The following is a 22470-nucleotide window of genomic DNA, read 5'->3' as shown; positions in this document are numbered from 1 at the left end:
TACTAAGTTCTTTTGATCCTATATTATATGTTCGTCGCTTCATTCTTCAGATACAAATAATTAGGTATTTTGTATCTTCGAATGAAGCGACTCATATAATAATAATCGATCTTATATTTTATTCTGTTTTTTAGTATTTCTTGTTATAGCGAACCACAAATACATCGTCTGTAAGAATTTGATTATCTGGTTCGTGATGAAGTCTGATGACAGAGGGGTGTACGTTGCAGGAGTTTAATACAAAAAACACTGGACGTCTCGGTGCCGATCCTTTTCGAGTTGATATAGTGCGCTATGGCCCTAATACACTTGCTCGGGTAATATCTAACCCAGAGCAATGTTTGTTCATGTGCCAAGTTAAAACAATCTAGATATAGGCATACATATCTTATTCGATCAAACGAACGAACGAACGCGTTCGATTCGGTCGGATAAACGTTATATGTTACAAAGTTGTCTATGATTTGATTTCTCAAGTTTATTACAAGTTACTTATTCCTACGAAATTATCAAATTTTCATAAAGCTCGTCACTAACTAACGACAACTGCAAAGTTCGTTTAAGACATTGAAATATGGATTTTAATTCAAACGGTATCTATATTATTGTTATCAATTTATAGATTTCAAGAATTAAAGAAAAAAGAATTAAAAATATATCTCGAAATATTTTCAAACAATCAACGAGATTTATAAATATCATAATTATTATTTGTTATTAAATGAATAGAAAAAAATGTTAAATATTTATATTATTTTTAAATTCTCTCTATTAAATCACCGCATAAATTACATATAACATGGCATGCAAAGCTAGTTTAAATCCCAGTGAATATTAGTAACTACGCGACGACATGCGCTACTCATCTACATATTATATACTCAGAGACACAAATATCAGCCCACTTTAATATACTCACGACATATTAAAGTGAGCGGATAAGTTTGCCTCTGAGTATAAAAGTAAACAAATTACATAAAACATCACGATTTTATTAACCATGAATGTGGGTCATTTCTAAATTTTTAGTGTTAGGTTAATACGAAAACAAATTTTTTAATGAATTACAATATACAAGATAGTACTTCCAATGAGCAATCTACGTGGAAGGTAATTTTGGAAATGCATTGAGTATTTAATGAACTTTGGCGATGTAAATCTCAGTTTTCAGTCAAATAATATCATTAGCAGGCATGAGTAAAAATACTGCATTAAAAAAACAAATTAAAAACTCTAAAAGTAACAAAATGTACACATAAATCATCTAGTGCGGCGCGGTATAGTCAGTGATAACCTTAACACTAAAAACATAGAGCAGTGGTTCCCAACCTTTTCTTTTTAGTCATCTTTAGGGAAAATAATTTTGAAATATACATCATGTACTGAACAAGTGTTACCCCAGCTGGGGTATATACCCCTGCTGGGTCATATGCCCCAGGCCAGGAACCCCGTTAGTACAACAGTAAACAACAACATGGAACACAAAGTGTGGCAGGCGGCATGCGGAGCGTGACTTACCTCTAGTGCTGCAGACAGCGCGTACAGGCGACTGTGGCACTTACTGTTCACGAGATTAGGCCGAGAATCGGTTGTATACCGAAGGATTATTATTACTTTGTATACATATGTTTAATAGGGATGATGACAGTTTTTTAAATTGTATATAAATTGACAGTATACTAACAGTAAAACAATTTTCTAAAAGTAACAGGATATCATCCTCATCGATCATTACTTTCGGAGCTACAGGGATTTAAAGAGTCAGATTTGCGGCGCTGCCGCGGATCCCTGAAAAACGCTCCATACAAAATGGCACGATTTAGTGACGTCGTTGGCTCGCTGATCGTTAGATTTGTATGGGCGTTCAAACAAAATCACTAATATCTTTGTTATTTGTGCGTTTATGTTTATAGTTCATTTATTAAAAAAATGTCACATTTAATGCAAGGAAGCTAAAACTGTATGAATTTTCATCTAATTACGATAAAAAAAATAAACAGATTTTGAAATCTTTTAATCTTATTTATTTTGCAAATATCCAGAGAATCTTTGCTTTTTTTTGTATCACAAAATATGTATCACAAAAATCAATATATTCAAACCTAGTCATCATCCCCATTACATTTTTGTAACATTAATTTTACATGTGTAACAATATGCGGTTGTTAAAAAATTCAATACCATAAATGTAACGGTGATAACGTAAATGAAAATCTGGGGTTCTCGTCTCTTAAATTGAGAATCGATTACTTAATATCTTTATTTCACATATCGTAGATTAAAAGCAGAAAATAAAATCCACCAAGGCAGTGTTATCGCTAAAAGAAGCTAACTCGGCCGAATCTCGCCACAGCGTCGCAACGCCGCGGCGATGTGTGTACGTACCGTGACGTAGAGCTCGCAGGGCGCGCGGGCAGCTCGCCTCACACTTACTATATAGACTTAATGTCGTATCGACGCTATACTTCGACAATTACGATGATAATTAAAAACAAGAAATGTTCGCCTTTCATATTCAGCAAAATATAGTCCTCAACGGTATAGTATAGTCGAATGCAATCATTATGACATTTCCAGACACTGTGCGTTAAGCTATCAACATTTTAGGTTTGAACGCAGAGGCCCCCAAGCGTGTTGAAAAATGGTTGCTATTAGAAGCGAATTTAAAAGTCAATTCCCACCAACAATGTTACCAATAAACCCCCAAGAGACCTAGAATAACCTTGAGCGAAGTCCCGGACTTGTGCCCGAAGGATGTAGTGTCAAAGACCTATTTCAAAACTAGTTAACACTCCCTTTCTACATTCAAATAATTCTCCCCGCCTATCCCAAAATATTTCCGTGAACGATTGTCCAACAAAAGGTGTGGACGGTTCGAACTCCACGACAAGAAAGGCTCGTGCCGACCGATCTAACGACTCATGTCTTTCTTTTAGAGTATATTATGTATGACTTGCATTGTCATACATACTTATTGCAGTGACGTCATAAAGATTGTGTCCGACTATACAGGAGTGAGAAGAATGACAAGAGAGTAAATCGAAGTGCTGGAAACGCGGGCTTGTCTGTAACTATTAATGTACTGCTTAGCTAAGATGCTTGAAGGTAATGCGACGATATGACAACAAATTAAACATCGCAATATGGGCGAAGTATAGCGTAAACTGAAATGAACCGATGTATCCAAATATGTCGCCTCACGTAAACGTAGTTTATAACACATTTGCTTGTAAAGTATCGCTTATTTCACCAATTTCAATATCGTAATGTGCATGTGCCGTAATGTAATATAATAAAAAGCCTTTGTCATCCGTCTAAAAACGAACGGTACTTTTTAAATTTTGGCAAAGAGTTTTTATGTCAGAAAAAAAACAAAATTAACTTTGTGAGATAAAATATAATAAAAAGCCATTTAATTCTTTAATAATATTGACAATAAATGTCATATTAATAATTTCGACAATGACATTTATCTGTATCAGAAACACAAAGATATAATATAATTTACTTAATTAGTAATACTGGCTGTTTTTAGTGCATTTGTCTAAAAAAAAAACGCAAGGAAAACAGGCAAAGATGCACATTAGTTTTCAGAAAGTGTGTTCAAAGTGTGTTTCTTCGCAAATGTGTTATAAAACGTCGTACGACACACGTGCGCTTTGATAATTACAGCCTCTGCTTTCATACTATAGCTCTCGCCTTTGGCTCGAGCTGCAATATGGCCTCGGCTGTAATTTTCAACTTACCGCACATAAATCATAATGTACTATAATGTCCCTCCGCGCAAGAACACATTAAGCTAGTACCCCAACAACGTTACATTAACGACAATTGCGCACCCCACACGTGTACATGTGCACATGATGTTGTTACAAACGAAATGTGTCGTGTTACAACAATGTATAATTGTATCTTTGAACTTAACACCAGGGTGTGTATCACAAATGTATTACAAAATCATGAAATTCGTATGAGTCCATCTACGATTAGCTCGTATAAGTTTGAGAAGTTCTGTAAATGTCGTATGGATCACTAGTTAGGAGACTAAAGTGAGTGTTCAGTGTATAGTATATTCGTTCAGATAGTGTCAATTTATTGTAGCCCTAATGTAATATAATTAAAAAAATACTTTTGATTAATATAGAACAGCCAACAAGAATAACTTTTTCTATACTTCAAATGTGAGACTACAATCTCACTTGATGGTTCTTACCATCAAGTGAGATTGTAGTTGTAGTAATGATGCAATCTAAGATGAGATTGGAATAACATGTTAAAAGGAGGATGAAAATACACGCCCCTTTCGGTTTCTACACGACATCGTACCGGAACGCTAAATCGCTTGGCGGTACGTGCGATATAAGGTGCTCGTCGTCCGGTTAGCTTCATTATGCTCGTGGCGTTCGAGCCGTCCACATTTCTGTTGTGTAGTTCTTTATTGGTTACTTGGGATAGACGGGGAGAGTGACTTGAATGGAAAAGGGGAGTGTTAGATATCTGTCAAGGGCGCCCTGAATTCTACACACAACGTTCACAAGTGCGTGACTCCACTCTGCCATTGTAGGGTCCTATTTTGGTTACAGTTTGTTAATTAAATTGACAATCCTGACAAATGTTGTGAATCATAACCTTTGTACGACATTGGTTATTTTTGTAATCCACTTCAGAATCTGCTAAAACTATAATAAGCTTTCTATATGCTATCAAAACGAATAGACTATACGCAGTGTGTGTGTAGTGCTCACTCTGGTGTAGAGTGCGTGCGTGCGTGCTCACCTCAGCGGGCGCGCGCAGCAAGGCGCGCAGCGTTGAGGCGAGGTGTGGTAGCAGCAGCGCCCGCGGGCCCGGCTCCGCGCCCAGCGGGCCGCGCACCAGCTCCAGCAGCGCGTGCAGCCGCTGGTTGGCCAGCCGGCCCAGCGGCAGCGCCTCCAGCGCGCGCACTACGTACTCGCTGGAACGACCACAACCAAAACTACAGACCCATAATCAAACAATTTTAAGAAAAAAAATCGTTGAGAAGTTCCCTCGTCGGTGTTTAGGATTCATCATCAGATCGATTTCAGACCTTAATTAAACTTGAGAACGTCCTCAACCTCCCCCTCTTTCAGATCGGTTAAAAAGGAACATCTTGAACGACAACGCAACTAAAATACGACTTGTCAAGTTGTCAGGGTTTCCCATATTTCTTTAGTGTGTTGAGACTTTTGACTTTGAGAGAAAGTGAGAAAAAGAAGATAGACGCTTTAGAATGCGGTGCTGGAGGAATGGGTGGCATATCTTGGACACAGTTCTGAACCAACGTCTCAATCCAAGAACTGGGCATCAAACGCGATATGGTTTTTCTTCTATCGTCCAATGCGGTAGTTATACTTTCTTTGGGCATATCACACGAGCCAAAACGTCAATACAGGGAAAGTGGCAGGTAACCAATGGACGGACCAGATCAAAACCGTTCCGAATGTTTCGCTCCACGAATGTACAATAAGAGCTGCAGTTCGAGAAGAATGATGACAGATCGTAAGGCTTGCCACCACCCCTAAAATGAAAAAAACAACTGTCAAGAGTGTAAAAAGATGAAGTTACAGGTGGGAAGTGTCACCTGAGTTGCGCGGCGGGGTAGATCTGGATCATGTGCGGCACGGCGTGCGGCAGGTACTTGAGCGCGCTGCCCTGGCACGTGAGCGCGCTGTCGCCGCAGCGCATGAGCCACACCAGCGCGTCCAGCAGCGCCGTGAGCTGCGCGCAGTGCGGCGCGTCGTGCGCCAGCGCCGCGCGCAGCTGCCGCGAGCGCACCAGCACGCGCGTCAGGCTCTCGAGGCACTTCATGCACTGCAGCAGCCGCTTGCTGGCCGCCTCGCCCGCCTCCGCGCCGCGCACGCACCACACCATGATGGCGATGAGCCGCTCGTACGCCAGCGCGTCGCAGAAGCTGCGCTCCACGTACACGGCCAGCACCGGCTGGAAGTGCTGGTACTTGTGGTCGGCCACCAGCGCGATCACCTGTACAACAGTAGGCTAGTTGACACTTTTTTTAAACGATCTTCAATAGTTCATTATCGTTCTACTAAACTGAATTTTTTTTTTCATATTTTTTTGAGACGTGATTACATGAAAATTTTAGTTTTTAAATATGTTTTTGAGAATACAAGCCAAAACGCTGTCAGCCATGGCAGTCTATATTTCAATATTTCATGACGTCACTACAATAAATCACATACAAATGGAGCGTTTGACAAAAATATTAGTTCGACTTTTAGTACACCAAGGGCTTTAGTGACGTCACAGAATGGACGACAGCGTTTTTGACGTTTGGAAAATCTGGAACGCGGGCGAGATGTTTGATGTGCTCGTACAATGGTGCGCACCTCGGACTTCCGCGGACGAAGTCGCGGGCGGCGGCTAATAAATAACGCAGTTGGTGGTGCAGGATTCGATTTTCAACACGGGTTAGTTTAGGATTCAATTTTTTTTTTAATTGGCTCAGGTCTGGTCTGATGGCATCGCACTCAGGGATCGAACTCGCCACCTGTCGGTGATGACTCCTCTTTTCTGATTAGCCCTTAGCCTTAGCTTGATCTTGGGAATGAGTTTGTTGGTTCTAAGTCGGCGTTTACACGGCGTGGGGTTTACCCACGTAGCTCTGCAGACAAGGCTCTACGAGACAAGCCCATCTAAGACGGGCTTTCTGTAGCCTAACTCCACTGAAACAACCTACTGTGAATGTCCTCGTTACGTTGTCGGTCGTCCACCGTAACATTTTCATCTCAGTGAGTCGGAGTTCCTGCATATCTCGTCACAGAACACACAAATACCTGCAGCAGACAGTCCAGCACCAGCACGGCGTAGCTGCGCTCCCCGTACGGCTCGCGCTCGTCGAGCTGCGTGAGGATGCTGAACAGCGCGTCGAGGATGTCCTGCAGGAACTTCACCAGCTCGTCGTTGGGCACGCGCTGCAGCCGCAGCAGCGCCTCGCGCAGCGTGCCGTCCGCGTGGTGCGCGCTCCACTTCAGCACGCCCAGGATCTCCTCTACACACACACACACATGTGTTCAATCAGGATCTCCTCTACACACACACACACATGTGTTCAACCAGGATCTCCTCTACACACACACAAACACAGTTCAAGTTGTCGTCGCCGCCTCAATGACAAACATCAACAATATAGTCCGGATGACTGGATGCATCAAGTTTGCTGTTCAGAAAATTAGGGGTTGGCTGATGGAGATTAGGACACTTAAAGAAACTCCTCAACAGTTTACAGTAGCTACTTTGTGTTTAGGCCTGAATAATTTGTATTGATGAGAACTTTACATCTAGATGTGTTGTAACTGTCATTAGGGGTCTGGTGATGCATACGAAAGGCAGTTAAAGGAACTCTTCAACATTTTACAGTAGCTACCTTGTGACTGGCATTGATTAGTTTGTATGTGTGTGACTGTCATTAGGGGTCTGGTGATGGAGACGAAGTAAACATAAGGAAACCCCTCATTGGTTTGCAGTACCTACCTTGTTTTTGATTTGATGAATTTTATTAGAAACCGATAGGGGTGTGGATTTTCATCGTCCCCCTAACAAGTTAGCCCGCTTCCATTTTAGATTGAATCATCACTTACAATCAGGTGAGAATCAAGGGCTAACTTTTAAAATAATAAAAAAAAAAACAAATACCTCTTTGTGTGAGCTTGGTGGAGCACAGCTTGGTGGCGACGAGCAGCGAGTCGCGCGGCAGCAGCGCCAGCGGACCGCGCGTCAGGCCGCGGTCGCAGCCGGCCGGCAGCTCGTCGCGGCGCGAGGGCAGGCCCAGGCACGCCGCCGCCGCCTCCTCCTCAGCGTTGCTGCCGGCGCGCTTGTAGTCGATGCGGTACACAGCCAGGCTGTGCTGCGTGTCGGGCACGGTGGTGCCCTCCTTCTGCATGAGGCGCAGGTAGGCCAGCGCGAAGGGGCGCTCGGCGCGGTCCTTGGCCTCGTTGGAGCTGCGGTGGCGCAGCAGGAACACCGTGTGCGCCTCCTTGAACTCGTCGATGTTGAGGCACACCTGCGGGCGACACAGTCACGACGAACGGCTTATTGAGGACTAGCTGACGCCGCGCGGTCTCACTCGCGGGGTTCCTGTTCCCCTAAGAATACGGGGATAATATATAGCCTATAGCCTTCCTCGATAAATGGGCTATCTAACACTGAAAGAATTTTTCAAATCGGACCAGTAGTTTCCGAGATTAGAGTTCAATCAAACAAACAAACAAACTCTTCAGCTTTATAATATTAGTATAGATAATTTGTAGTAGCAATAGTTGTTTTGTCGGAATTTCACTGGTAGAACGAACTTTCAGATAATTAAAAAAAGACTACAATGCCTGATGGAAGGCATTACATCATGGAATCCATTAGGCATTGACATGACTGAGGGCCTTTAAACTGATCGCAGGATTGTTTCGTATAGCCATTCTGGACGTCATCGACCATTTAGAGCCTCAATAGCTCAAAGGTAAGAGCGGTCGGACTCATCACCGAGGGGTGGTGGTTCAATCACCGACCCGTTGGTCTATTGTCGTACCCACTCCTAATACAGTTTTTCCCGGCTAGTTGGAGGGGTATGGGGATGTTGGTCATATTAAAAAAAAATATGGCAAATATTCTTTAAAAAAAATTAAAAATGTTATTAGATTATCACACAAATCAACTCATAATTTGAATTGTACACCAAAATTATATATTTTGGTGTACAATTCAAATTATGAGTTGTTGAAGCCCGTTGAAATAAATAAAACTATAAGAAATTGTAATTGTTATCAATTGTAAATTATAATACTGTATGACTTTTTCAAAAGAGCAACTGTTGAGTTTCTTGCCGGTATCTTCTCAGTAGAACCTGCCTTCCGAACCGGTGGTAGAATCTTTACAAATAGTCAACTGACGTGTCAAAAATGCTTGTAAACTGAGCCTACTTGAAATAAATGATTTTTGATTTTTTTTTTTTGAAGTTGGGAGTACACCTCTTAATATTTTTATGTGTTGTATAGGTTGCGCTTGACTACAATGCCTGATGGAAAGCGATTAAACTGATCACAGGTGTAACGTTTGTAATGGTAAATAAAATTACGGATGCTTGACGATTATATTATTTAATAGGATAGGTACGTGTACAGACTTTAGGACATGACAGTAGACAATAGACAAGACAATTAGACAGACAAGTAACATAACATTGACATTGAAAATTACACAGACTATACATATTATTAATGTACGTAACAACAGGATTGTTTCGTATAGCGATTCATCGACCATTTGATTCACTCAATGCCGCTTACTGTACGAATTGAGTGAATGAAAGATATTTTACTTTCACCCATTAAACAGATGGGTGAAGGTCGTTTCTAATACGTACCTTGAACACCTCCTGCCAGCGCGGGCGGTCCTCGTGGTAGTACACCACGGACGTGTACTCGCACGCCGGCGGCACGCCCGCGCCCGCTGAGATCACGCCCTGCGACGACAACGACAACATTCATAACTTCTCGAAATATCTACCCAAAAATACTCTGCTCTTCATGGAATCCCAAATCCCCAAAATTTTCTTGTGGAAAAATAATTGGGCTTACAAAAAGACCCTTTGTGATGTAATTTATCATTTTTAAAGTTTTTTATTGTATTTTTGTGTGCAATAAAATATTTCGTCTTCTTCTTCTACAATACGGGTATCAAATAAAAGGGTCTGTTGGGAATAATTCGACAATCAAAGAAACGTCACTGTTTAATTAAAACAATAGTGCTCGTTCGTTTGTGATTTGATTTTATTAAGTTTAACAGATTATTAGGTAAAATGACTTTTAATCGAGATGTATATAGATAAAAGACGTATATAGATGACGAAGTTTTCGTGTGTAATGGCCGCCGACGCTTCGTATTCGCCTTCGTCTTCCTTCGGTATGGTTCGTGAAATCTCGCGCTCGGGTCGGCTCGTATCGTTAGGTTGCCGAGTATTTAGGCTCGAACATCCTCCCCCCCCTCAACAATAGTGAGATGTTGAGGAGACTGATCTTCGGTAGGCAAAGGACATAGATTGTGTGCAGCACGACGAATGACGCCCTTTGCCGTTAACACATCGAATACACGTGCTATATTGTCTGCTCCAGGGTAAAGCTTTATGATACGCCCCATTCGCCATTTCAGTGGGGGCATGTTGGCTTCCTTGACGACCACCATATCGTCTTCACGTAAGTTGCCTTGGCTGATTCTCCACTTATTTCGTTGTTGCAGCTCACACAGGAATTCATTGCGCCACCTTTCCCAGAAGTGTTGTTTGAGTTGTTCTATTTGTTGGTAGCGATTTAAGCGGCTTGGTTTTGCGTCTAATAAAGATGGTGATGGCAATGACGTCAGTGGTCTACCAATAAGGAAGTGCCCAGGAGTCAAAGGAAGTAAATCGGTTGGATCAGACGAGAGTGGAGTAAGAGGTCTAGAATTTAATATCGCTTCTATCTGCACAAATAAAGTCGATAATTCTTCGTAGGTAAAATGATTATTACCTAACATGCGATGTAAATGATGTTTTGCGGATTTGATACCTGCTTCCCAAAGCCCACCGAAGTGAGGGGAATAAGCTGGAGAAAAGTTAAATTTGATGCCTTCTTCGGCAGCGAACGAGGTGATTGATTCATTATTTTCTACGGATTCTAAAAATTGGCATAAATCGTTGTTAGCACCAATAAAATTTCTGCCGTTATCACTATGGATGACCTCTGGCTTTCCCTTTCGCGAGATAAATCTTTTAAGGCAAAGAAAAAAATTATCTGTGCTTAAGTCAGACGCAAGCTCTAAATGCACAGCTCTGGTCGATAAACAAATGAAGAGGCACAAATATCCTTTGGTTATTTTGCATCCACGGCCAAGGCGATCGCGTACGGGAAAGGGTCCTGCAAAATCTGTGGCGGAAATCTGGAACGGTAAGTTAGGAGTGACTCGAGCAGCAGGTAAATTTCCCATTATGGGATTCAATGTTTTAGCCTTCATGATTCTACATAATTTGCAATTATTTACTGTGCTTCTAGCCAATCGTCTACCTGTAATGGGCCAATACGTTTGTCGTAAATTATTTAATAATACTAATGGTCCACCATGCAGAAGTTTTCTATGTTCGTAAGCAAATAATAATTTGGTAAATTGATGTTTTGAATCTAATAAAATTGGATGTTTTTTATCGTAAGTTTCAGATGAATTTTGGATACGACCTCCGACACGCAAGAGACCGGTTTCATCTACAAAGGGTCGTAGTGACAGCAAATGTGATCGAGAAGGTAAGCATTTTTTACTATTTAGCAATTTAATTTCAGTTTCAAAGCTTTCCAACTGATGTTGCTTTATTAACTGCTGAAGCGCAGCATGCAGTTCATCGGTAGTGAGATGGCCTTTGTATTTTGATTGAGGATGCCTAATGTTATGGATGAATCTTAATGTGTAAGCTAAACTTCTATGTAGTCTTGAAAAATTTGAAAATCTTTGAAAATTTATTAGTTGATTTGCTTGTATAATTGTAGTATTTGCTATCATAGTTATTGTAGATGTAGATGTAATATTTTTGGTATGATAAGTAGTATTAGATTTCTTTTCAGGAAGTTCATCAACAAGTTTTATAGTACTCGGCCATTGATTTTTATCATTTAAAAGAAAAGAAGGGCCTTGCCACCATAATGAGGCGGTTTGAATTTGCTTAGGATCTAAACCACGAGATGCTAGATCTGCTGGATTATTTGTCCCTGGTACGTGTCTCCAATGGCCAAAGGATGTAGTTTCTTGTATCATTGCTACACGGTTGGCTACGAAGGGTTTAAGATCACGTGAATGAGATGATATCCAACCGAGAACTACTGAAGAGTCAGTCCAAAAATATGTTTCAGGAGTGTTTGAGAATCGTAGAGCCTTTAAAACAGATGACGCTAAACGAGATGCAAGTAAAGCTCCACAAAGTTCTAATTTTGGTATTGTTTGAGACTTGACTGGAGACACTTTTGTTTTAGCACAAAGAAGATTGACAGTAACATGACCTGATTTATCAATTGATCGTAGATATATACATGAAGCGTAAGCGTTGAGAGAAGCATCACAAAATGCATGAATCTCAATAGTTTCTGGTAGACTACTAAGTGTATATCTTGGAATTTGTAAATTAGATAAACTTTCTAATTTAGAAGAAAAATTTAACCAGGAATTGGAAATATCAGAAGGTATAGAATCGTCCCAATCTAATTTTAAAAGCCATAACTTCTGAAGTATTATTTTTGGTATTATAGTGCAAGGGCTGAGTAATCCAAGAGGGTCAAAGAGTTTAGCCGAATTTGATAATATGGTTCGCTTTGTAGCTAAAGTTGTATATTTAATATTAGTAGGAAATTTCAAAACATCATCGATCGGATTCCATTTGAGACCCAATGCACTAGATTCCGAACTTAGGTTTAAATCTGTAGAAATATGTGAAATTATGTTATTATTAAAAATGGAAGGAATATTGGTACGAAATTTGCGTAGGTTAAGACATGCAGAATTAAGGGTTTTAGATACGCTATTTATTATGGAGAGAAGTTCCTCTTTTGAATTACTACCAGAAAGAAAATCGTCAACGTAAAAATCATGTCTAATGAGTTCTGATATTTTTTTATTTTTACACTCTTTTGAAAGTTGCAGCAAACATCGAGTACTAAGGAAAGGAGCTGATGCCATACCGTAAGTAACTGTATTTAATTTGAATGTTTTGATAGGCAGATTAGGATCATCTCGCCATAAAATCATTTGTAAATGACGTTGCTGAGGTTGTATGAGTATTTGTCGGTACATTTTCTCGACATCAGCTGACACAACGTATTTATGTTGTCTAAATCTTAGTAATATAGAAAATAAATCATCTTGTACAACTGGACCAACATATTGTATATCATTGAGTGAAATGTCATTGGATGTCTTAGCTGATGCATCGAAAACGATTCTGACTCTTGAAGTTTCACTACTTTCTTTAATAATCATATGATGTGGTAAATAATAGCCAGATAGCTCGTTAGTAACTTCTGACATGTGTCCTAGTTGTTCATACTCATGAATGAATTTATTATACTCTGCACGTAATAGAGGATTTCTGCTTAACTTTTTCTCTGCTTGAATTAATCTCGTTTTAGCTGTATAATGAGATTCACCTAAGCCATCAGGGGATTCACGAAAAGGAATTTGTACGCAAAATCTACCATCTTTATCCCGGTAAGTAGTCTCATTAAATAATTTTTCACAATAATGATCATCGAAAGAAGGATTATCTTTAGGTATTTCTTCAATTTCCCAAAACTTAGAAAGTTGCTGATTTATTTCTTTGCTGAAATTGCAATAAATTTTATCAGATGTATCATAATATCTCCCCCCTATGGGGCCTGCAACTATCCAACCTAATTGTGTTTCTTGTAGTATAGGCATATGACGACCAATTTTAAATCTAGAAGAACAAAGCAAGTCCCAAAAGACGTCGGCCCCTAGAAGCATATCAATTTCTGAAGCCATATAAAAATTGGGGTCGGCTAACTGAATGTGTGTTGGTATTTTTAGACTACTGACGTCAATGTTTACTTGAGGTAGTCTATCAGTAATTAGAGGAATGATGTAGCATTTAACAGGCATGCGATATGAGTTGTATGCAGAACGTATGACTACTTCGCAATGATTATTGATTTTAATGATGGAATTGTTTAAGCCTAACACCGAACGACGGTGATTTTCAAGTACAGGTAAACCGATTTTTTTACACGCAGATTCGGTTATAAATGAAGATTGGCTCCCACTATCTAATAAAGCCTTCAACATAAATGATTTATTTTTATTTATTACTTCAACCAAAGCCGTAGACAGAAGAGCTTGGTTTGAAGATACAGATGACATACTGACAACACAAGATGGATCCTTATTATTGATAGGTGCTGCAGATGAAGAAGATGTTTTATGTTGAGGTGGCGATTTATTAGATGTGAGAAGTGATGTAGTAGTTCCTTGTAATGAAGTAGATGACGTGGCAGATGCTTGAGGTTGAATATAATGAAGAGATGACTGTTTATGTAAAATTGAATTGTGCTTTCTTCTGCAGAAGCGACATCCACCTAATCTACAATGTAATGGTTTGTGCCCACCACGTAAGCAATTTGTACATAATTGCCATTGTGAAACTTTAGCGATCCTATCATCTACTGACATCGATTTAAACATTGGGCAATTATACAATTTATGATCAAGATTACAGGCTAAGCATGAATTATTAAATGATGATGAGGATGTTGGCGATGATGGTGATGAAGGTGATGAAGCTATAAATGATTTAGATTTTAAAAATGTATTTCGTTTATCTGTTAATTTTGGTTTACTAGTGTTGATAGTTTCTAATATAGTAGCACGTTGGCGTAGAAAATCAAAAAAATCAGTTAATGTTATGTTATCAAGTGTACTCCTAACTTCTTCCCATTTCGTGGACGTATTGGAATCAAGTTTTAAGGTGGCCATGTAAATAATGATGGTGTCCCAATGTTCAGTTGGTTCTCCAAGTGATTTAAGTGCACTCAAATTTTTAGTAATGTTATCAATTAGGACACGCAAGCATTTTTCCGATTCTATAGCTATGGTATTCATAGAAAATAAACCTTTTAAATGTTCATTTATGAGTAGCCGTTTATTATTATATCTATCGCAAAGCATTGTCCAGGCTATAGGGTAATTAATGGCGGACACTGACACAGAGTTAATAACATCACTAGCAGAATCCGTTAAATATGATTTAAGGTAATGAAATTTATTTACTGCTTCGATATCGTCGTTATCATGGATTAATGACAAGTACATGTCTCTGAATTCTATCCATGTACTAGGATTACCATTAAAAGGAGGGATTTTAAGAGGTGGTAACTTTAAATGACGATGCCTTGACCGTTCGGAGCCACTCACAGATTCTGGATTTGTACTTTTATTTTCGAAGAGCTGAACTAATTCTTGAGCTCGCGCAATAAGACTGAAGAATCGATTTTCTATTTCCTCCCTTTCTCTTATTTGGAGGTCTTCATCCTTATCCAAACTTTCAATTTTAGATTGTAAGTCCTCATACGCAAAAGATAAATCTTGAAACTTACTAAGTCGCAAGCTTAATTCATTGCATTGCGCTTTAGTAAGTTTAGTATCTAGTATAGGTATTAAATACCTTTCAAAAAGTGTAATGCGGGTTTTCATGCGACCTCTTTGAGCTATAAGATCCTTTAGTTCGGCCATTTGAAAGTACTAATAGTTATAAACGAAATGTAAAAAAAAATAATTGAAAAAGAAGAAAAAAAATTAATGCCTCAACCAACCTCGAACCTGTACCGATCGTGCGTAATTTTAGATGTGGCGCGCGGTAAGCTGTAGGTATTGATTGTCTCACGCGGCAAGCGGCGGCGAGCGCGGCCTGCGCGGCGCTCGCGCTCGACTGCGGTACCGGTAGGTAGGTATCACGAGAAAGAAACGACTCGATGCCGTTTTATCGATTTTTAAGAAACGAACGAGCGAATTTTAGTTACGCGTACAACATAGACCGGTTTATTTATTGCAAACAGATGCGATACTAAAAGAAGGAATAAAGATGTAATAAAAAGGATGGCTACTTCCCTTGGATTCGTGTTCCACAAATTCTCCAACAAGATGACGCTGCCAAATGTATTGTATGTTGCCGGTCTTCGTTATTAAGATCACGTCGGGGTCACCACTTTGTTTAATTAAAACAATAGTGCTCGTTCGTTTGTGATTTGATTTTATTAAGTTTAACAGATTATTAGGTAAAATGACTTTTAATCGAGATGTATATAGATAAAAGACGTATATAGATGACGAAGTTTTCGTGTGTAATGGCCGCCGACGCTTCGTATTCGCCTTCGTCTTCCTTCGGTATGGTTCGTGAAATCTCGCGCTCGGGTCGGCTCGTATCGTTAGGTTGCCGAGTATTTAGGCTCGAACAGTCACTATAAATTTAAAATGGCGTTTCAGGTTTTTCTCATCGATCTCCTATTAAAAATTGAATGCACAATCAGCGTCCAAAAACCGTTTTGGCACTCAATTCAAGAAGTCGCATTTGCAAATTCAATCTTTAACTCAATCATTAAGGTTGAATTTGCTCTGAATTTGGGATTTTATTCAATATTGGACTATATTTAAAGGCCTTTAGGTATAATTATCTTTACCAATAACTCTAAAACTGTGAAACTGGCCAGTTTTTAAGAGAAATTATGTACATAATTGTGTGTCGTTTTATTATAAGAGGCTTTCCTACAATATGGGTATCAAACGAAAGGACTAATGACGATTCTCACCGGCACAGTGCGTCCGTGCTTGTCCACGACGCGCGCCGTCAGCTCCACGTTGCGCTCGGAGCTCTTGCCGCCGCCCCTGCTGAAGGTGCCGCCGCACAGCGTCACGTACAGGTCGTTGCGCGCGTCGCCGGGCAGGATCACCTCGGGGAAGCCCATCTTGCGCGCGAACACCGTGTTGCCGACCACTATATGCGGGTTCTCTTGCCGTATCTGACGACAGAGAACATAGTAACAATATTGGCTCAGTCCATAGATTGTAGTAGGGGATTTTTGCAGTTACTCGAGCGCGGCAGATAAACAAGGGACTATACCTTGCACGTTGTTGAGTACCTCCACCAAGTATGAACCCTTAATATTGGTGGGTATGTTTTATTTTTTATTTTAATACCATTTAAAAAAAAGTTTCAACTAGCCTATTAATATTACTTGAAGTAATTAACACAGAATAACTATTAGGGTAGTTGAGTTCAACATTAGCGAAGACTAAAACTTGCCTGTTTCAAATCTCCTTCGACCATTTGCAGAAACACCCAAAGTCCTTGTGACTGTTTCTGATCTTTGAGTTCGCGGTTTGCGATCACCTTCTTTAGAAGAGAATCCATGTTGTTTTCCTTTTCACATCTGAAAAAATAGCAAACTTTGTGTATGTTCGAATACGGTTTTACAGCTTTACACTCATCCAACTTCACTCCAAAGAGTGAGTCGGTCTGGCATTTGGGAATTATAGCTCTCTAAGCGCACGTGCTATACCCGAACGGTATCTGGTTACACATATCGACGATTACAATCAAAACATGGTAGGTTCATCTATATTTATCACAACAAATTTAGTAAAAGCTTACCCACAAATTCTGTAGCAAAGGAGAACATTTACAAAACAGCAATCGTGACGGCATTTGGTTTATTTGAATTATCTTTTATAACCTTCGGTTCCCTACGCTGGTGGTTTAGGTCGTTTGGAAATTTGATTTTTGCTGTGACTCACGCGTAGAAGGGCAGCTGTATCTCCTTGTCGGAGTTATCGGCGGCGAGGTGCTGCGTGATGTCGGCGCACGCCACGCCAAAGGGGCGTCGCATGCGCGCGCCGGAGCCCGCGCTCGGCGGCATGTTGGGACTGATGGAGCTGCGTCTGGAACATAGGCAACATCAGATTAGCTGAAGCCAGATACACACAACAATGCCAAGAAGCAATTTGCTTTAATAAGAATTGAATTTGAAAGGCACCAACCTGTGATCTACATTCTGTGGCTCCATGGAGCCTATCCTGACAACGTGACACACGAGTAAGATCTTCTCCTTCTTTATGTCACTGCCCAGATCCTGGACACAAAAGATTAGAAGTTACTTATCTAAAATAACATACATCATTTACAAAGATTGTTTCGATGAGTACTGAATACAAGTCTTTACAATAAGTTCCTGAAGACTTGTGCATCAGTCCGGTTGCTTATGCTGTTTACGTCATTCAAAGTTGTCGACAGGCAGGTCATCTCCTCCCAGGTGAACATGGATAGGGTACAGATTGTCCGGGTAATGCGCGGGGGATCTTGCTACCCGGTCATGTTTTCTCCATCCCCTTTTTGAGTGATGCCTTGTAGCCTATGGGTTAATGGAAGTTGTCAACGTCGACCACCTGGAGGCTGTACTCACTGTGAAGACGCTAGAGGGTGCGGTGAACAGTTCGGCAGCACCCAGCGGGCCCGGCGGCCAGCGCAGCAGCACGCTCTCGGTCAGCTTGTTGCCGGCCGCGTCGTGCAGCGCCAGCGCCAGCTCGGCGGTGTCGGCCAGCCGGCACACGAAGTTCTTGATGTTGACGACCACGGTGTAGGTGCGCACCACCGGCGTCTGGCTCGTGGGCCGGCTCGTGGGCGTCGTCTCCTGCGGGTATCGGACGACGTCAAATGAGCGAGAGACTTCCAAACGTCAGTTTTGAGCCACGTGCGCCGCTCGTGTCAAGCACTCACCATATTTTTGTCAATTCTCGCGTTGGCCTCGTCGTGCAGCGCGTTGAGCCTGAAGGTGGAGATGGTGAGCGGGTCCACCAGCTGGCCGCTCACCGTGCGCACCGCCAGCTCCATGCCCAGTGCTCTGAAACACCACACTCGACGGTAAGACACTGTTAGGCTAGTCACAGAATACGCCACCTGTTCCCCTTGTCGATGGTGAAGACAGCGGTGCGCTGCACGCGGCGCAGCTGGTCCTGCGGCAGCGCGCCCGACGCGGCCTGCGCGCGCAGCTGCAGCAGGGCGCGCATGCTCACCTCCATGAACTTGACCAGGCTAGTCACAGAATACGCCACCTGTTCCCCTTGTCGATGGTGAAGACAGCGGTGCGCTGCACGCGGCGCAGCTGGTCCTGCGGCAGCGCGCCCGACGCGGCCTGCGCGCGCAGCTGCAGCAGGGCGCGCATGCTCACCTCCATGAACTTGACCGGGCTAGTCACAGAATACGCCACCTGTTCCCCTTGTCGATGGTGAAGACAGCGGTGCGCTGCACGCGGCGCAGCTGGTCCTGCGGCAGCGCGCCTGACGCGGCCTGCGCGCGCAGCTGCAGCAGGGCGCGCATGCTCACCTCCATGAACTTGAACCGGTCGTCATTTGTCTGGAACAACATAGCGTCTTACGTTACGGAGCCGTCACCCATTCTCACTGCACAGCGATGGAAGGACGCACTGACCGTGTAGAGCGCCTTCCAGTGCTGCAGCCACTCGCGCAGCGTGACGGCGATGTCGTGCACCACGCCGCCGCCGCCCGCCGACGCGACCACCGCCTCGCCGCATCTGCCGACACCGAACACTTCAGATACGATGTTCGTGGAGAAAACACACCACAAAGTAAAAATAAATAAAATAATGCACTAATCAAAGTATTGCGAGGTGATCCCAAAAGTAGTCAGAATCCGTACAACATTTTGTACAACTGATTACTATCAAGTTAATTTTTCGTGGGTAGCTTCATCTTGATGAGACGAACAACTTTTTTATTTACGAAAATTCTTGATCTTTTTCCTAGTAACTCAGTCAGCTATCAGAATCAAGAATATTCATAAATAAAAAAGTTGATCGTATCTCACTATCACACTATCACTATTCGATCGAGCAGTGAACGTCTCAGATTGACGGACGGACAGCACTTGGTAGGACGTGTTCCTTGCGAGACCTGGTGACTCTGTTAAGCCATGGCATTCGACTTTCCATCAGTTAGGCTCCTACAATTTTTATTTGTAATATGTCTAGTACCTATGTTTACCGTTCTGTGGGAAACAAACACTCCTTAGGACCACAGTGAATAAATATTATGACCTCGCAAAAGAACTAACTAATATGGTAATATGGTTAGCCGCAGAGGTAGATACGAGAGGATTACCAGAAAAGTCTGTCTGTAGCTTGCTTTATTAGACCTTGACCTCTCGTAGAACTGCAGCAAGATCCCAGAACGGGTACCCAAAGCTGCTCTAGTAGCTTACCAAAGGCAGGGAGAACAACACGAGCGGAGAAGGGGAGTATTAGTCGACAGACAGACGAGGATTTCCTTAATCCTACACCCATTGGTCACAAGTCCAGGGCTTTGCTCGGAAGTATCCTCTCTGCCGCACGATGGACTTCATGGAATATTATAGCTTGGCAAATTTGTTTGTAACACTCCCGATGCCCCGCACACACGTCTTCATACCCGCGCAGTCCTCGCCCCGTCGCCCGCATACCATGGGAGTGTCATCAACGAACTTGCCAAAGACAAGACATTCGTCTCAAACAAGTGTTTCGTCCAGAGACCTGTCCACAGTGCAGTCCCGTACGACGACGTATCGCTTTGGGAAGGCGCCGCTGGCCTCCCTGCGCAGGCTGCTGCCCCAGTACCAGTCCGCCGTCTCACGCTGCAGCTGCACCAGCTCGCCCACCTCCAGCGCCAGGTGGAACGGCTTCGAAGAGTTGAAGTTGTATACAGCTGCAAGAAAACACCATCTTGTTAGACTACGTACGAGTGGCACCAGCTGTCGTTTTCAGTAACTTAGTAAATAGACAAAAATTACTAATTATAGTACAGCCTTTCTTAATGAATACTGTTTACCAACAAACAAATTAAAAAATAGGGTATAAATCACTAGTCATTTCACATCATCATCATCATTATCAGCCGATGGACGTCCACTGCTGGATATAAGCATCTTGCATGGACCTCGAAGCATAACGGTCTCGAGCCGCCAGGTTCCAGCGAATCCCTGCGACTCTCTTGATGTCGTCAGTTCACCTGGTGGGGGTCGACTAACACTGCGCTTTCTAGTGCGGGTTCGCCATTCCAGCACTTTAAGAAATCAATCGGCTCTTCGAACTATGCGCCCCGCCCATTGCCACTTCAGCTTCGCAACTCGTTGAGCTATGTCGGTGACTTTGGTTCTGCGGATCTCCTCATTTCTGATTCGATCACGCAGAAACATTCCTAACATAGCTCGTCCTATCGCCCGCTGCGTGACTCTGAGCCTGTGATACTCACAAGTAATGAAGCCTTTTATTAGTAAAATAATTGTCAAACTCTGTCAGTAGATCAAGGTAGTATTAAAGAGTATAGCAGGTATATATGTATAGATGAATCCAGGTAATCGCTTTTACAAAATTTTTAATGTTTGTTGAAAATTGGTTCAAATTACCTCTCTGGCAAATATTTTTCTCTCTCCAACCATGCAAAAATATTTTTCATATTTTATGACTTTTATCTCCTTCCGTTAAAATGCCAAGTGTCTATTTATACGCTGTCCACATACGTGGCATAAAATAGAAAAGATAAAACCAAAAATATAGTTACGACGTTCAACAAACGAACGGGATTTGCATACTGGCGGCGGGTCGACGAATAGGGCAGAAGTTATGGACGCTACATGTGTGTCCAGCCCAGCGACTGCACTGGTATAACTCGTGCGCATTAACTTGACACCTGGCTACCAATCACAACCAACCAAATACAGTACAAACATCATTCGAGCCAGGTGTCAAGCTAATCCGCACGAGCTGTATATATGCGAAAATACTAGTACAGTCATACACATAACTCCTACATATTTAAAATCAATGTTTATAGCGCTAGTGGAGATATTCGCTTTTGTATTGGGAATGTAGTACCTAAAAGAATCTGAAGGTTCTATATAAGTTGTTCTGCTGTAGCCAATGATATTTTATAGTAGAGATAAGGCGCATCAAAACTAAGGCGGACAAATGTGCATAATTGTTTTAATTTCATTTAGTCGCTTATTAAACCACGATAGTTATTTAAACACATAATACATAAATATTGTCTACAACGTCGAAATGTGCGTTTAGAAAGTATAATAACTATACATACCTAAATATATAATTCAACTAAACACAATGTGCAATTGTGTGTGTGTGTGTGTGCGCTCAGTGGAGTCGCTAAATTCGGATCACTTTTTATTTACCATATCTATAGTAATAAATAATCATTGGCTGTAGTAGCTCGATAGCTGGATATGTAGCCAGAGGTTAAATGTGTGGATCTGTGTAGGTGTGTTGAATGGATCGATTTAGTGAAAGTCGTAGTCGATTCAGTAGTGGAACACCCTTGTTTTAAAACAAGGGTGTTGTTATGTTTTCTGAAGGTAAAAAGAACAATAAACAAATACAATATTTAAGGGCAATCATCATCATTTATTAGCAAATAATTTTAGCTCACTGTTGAACAAGAGTCTCCTCTCAGAATGAGAGGGTTTAGGCATATAAGGGCAATCATCATCATCATTATCAACCCATGTTCGGCTCACTTCTGAGCTCGAGTCTCCTCTCAGAATTAGAGGGGTTAGGGCAATAGTCCACCACGCTGGCCCAATGCAGATTGGCAGACTTCACACACGCTGAGAATAAAGGAAATTCTCTGGTATGCAGGTTTCACGATGTTTTTCCTTCACCGTTTGAGACACTCTTCAGTTGTGTGCATTTTAAATATTGGAGGTTCATGCCCCGGACCGGATTCGAACCTACACCCTCCGGAATCGGAGCTAGATGTCATATCCACTATGCTATCACGACTCTCAGAATCAGAATAAGGACACCTATATAATCAGAAAGGGATCGTATCGCCCTGCTGTCAACTAAGCGTCACTAGATA

At 41.7% G+C, this 22470-nt stretch overlaps 1 protein-coding gene across 3 annotated transcripts in view; it reads right to left on the bottom strand.

Annotated features, from left to right (window-relative positions):
* LOC112054363 (dedicator of cytokinesis protein 1) overlaps positions 1–22470 on the bottom strand; it is a 60878-nt gene that overhangs the window by 21454 nt on the left and 16954 nt on the right. For all 3 annotated transcript variants that reach the window (XM_052889057.1, XM_052889058.1, XM_052889059.1), the window contains exons 2-15: positions 20130–20301; positions 19034–19136; positions 18813–18958; positions 18323–18446; positions 18009–18236; positions 17587–17678; positions 17344–17487; positions 16853–16979; positions 16359–16568; positions 9392–9490; positions 7672–8038; positions 6813–7027; positions 5600–6000; positions 4777–4951 (exon numbers count right to left, since the gene is read on the bottom strand). In XM_052889057.1, coding sequence (XP_052745017.1) covers positions 4777–4951; positions 5600–6000; positions 6813–7027; positions 7672–8038; positions 9392–9490; positions 16359–16568; positions 16853–16979; positions 17344–17487; positions 17587–17678; positions 18009–18236; positions 18323–18446; positions 18813–18958; positions 19034–19136; positions 20130–20301 — 2603 coding nt within the window. The remainder of the gene's footprint in view (positions 1–4776; positions 4952–5599; positions 6001–6812; positions 7028–7671; positions 8039–9391; positions 9491–16358; positions 16569–16852; positions 16980–17343; positions 17488–17586; positions 17679–18008; positions 18237–18322; positions 18447–18812; positions 18959–19033; positions 19137–20129; positions 20302–22470) is intronic.

Source organism: Bicyclus anynana, chromosome 24 (genome assembly GCF_947172395.1).
Source record: "Bicyclus anynana chromosome 24, ilBicAnyn1.1, whole genome shotgun sequence".
NCBI lineage: Eukaryota > Metazoa > Arthropoda > Insecta > Lepidoptera > Nymphalidae > Bicyclus > Bicyclus anynana.
This window is presented reverse-complemented; position numbering and strand designations above follow the sequence as displayed.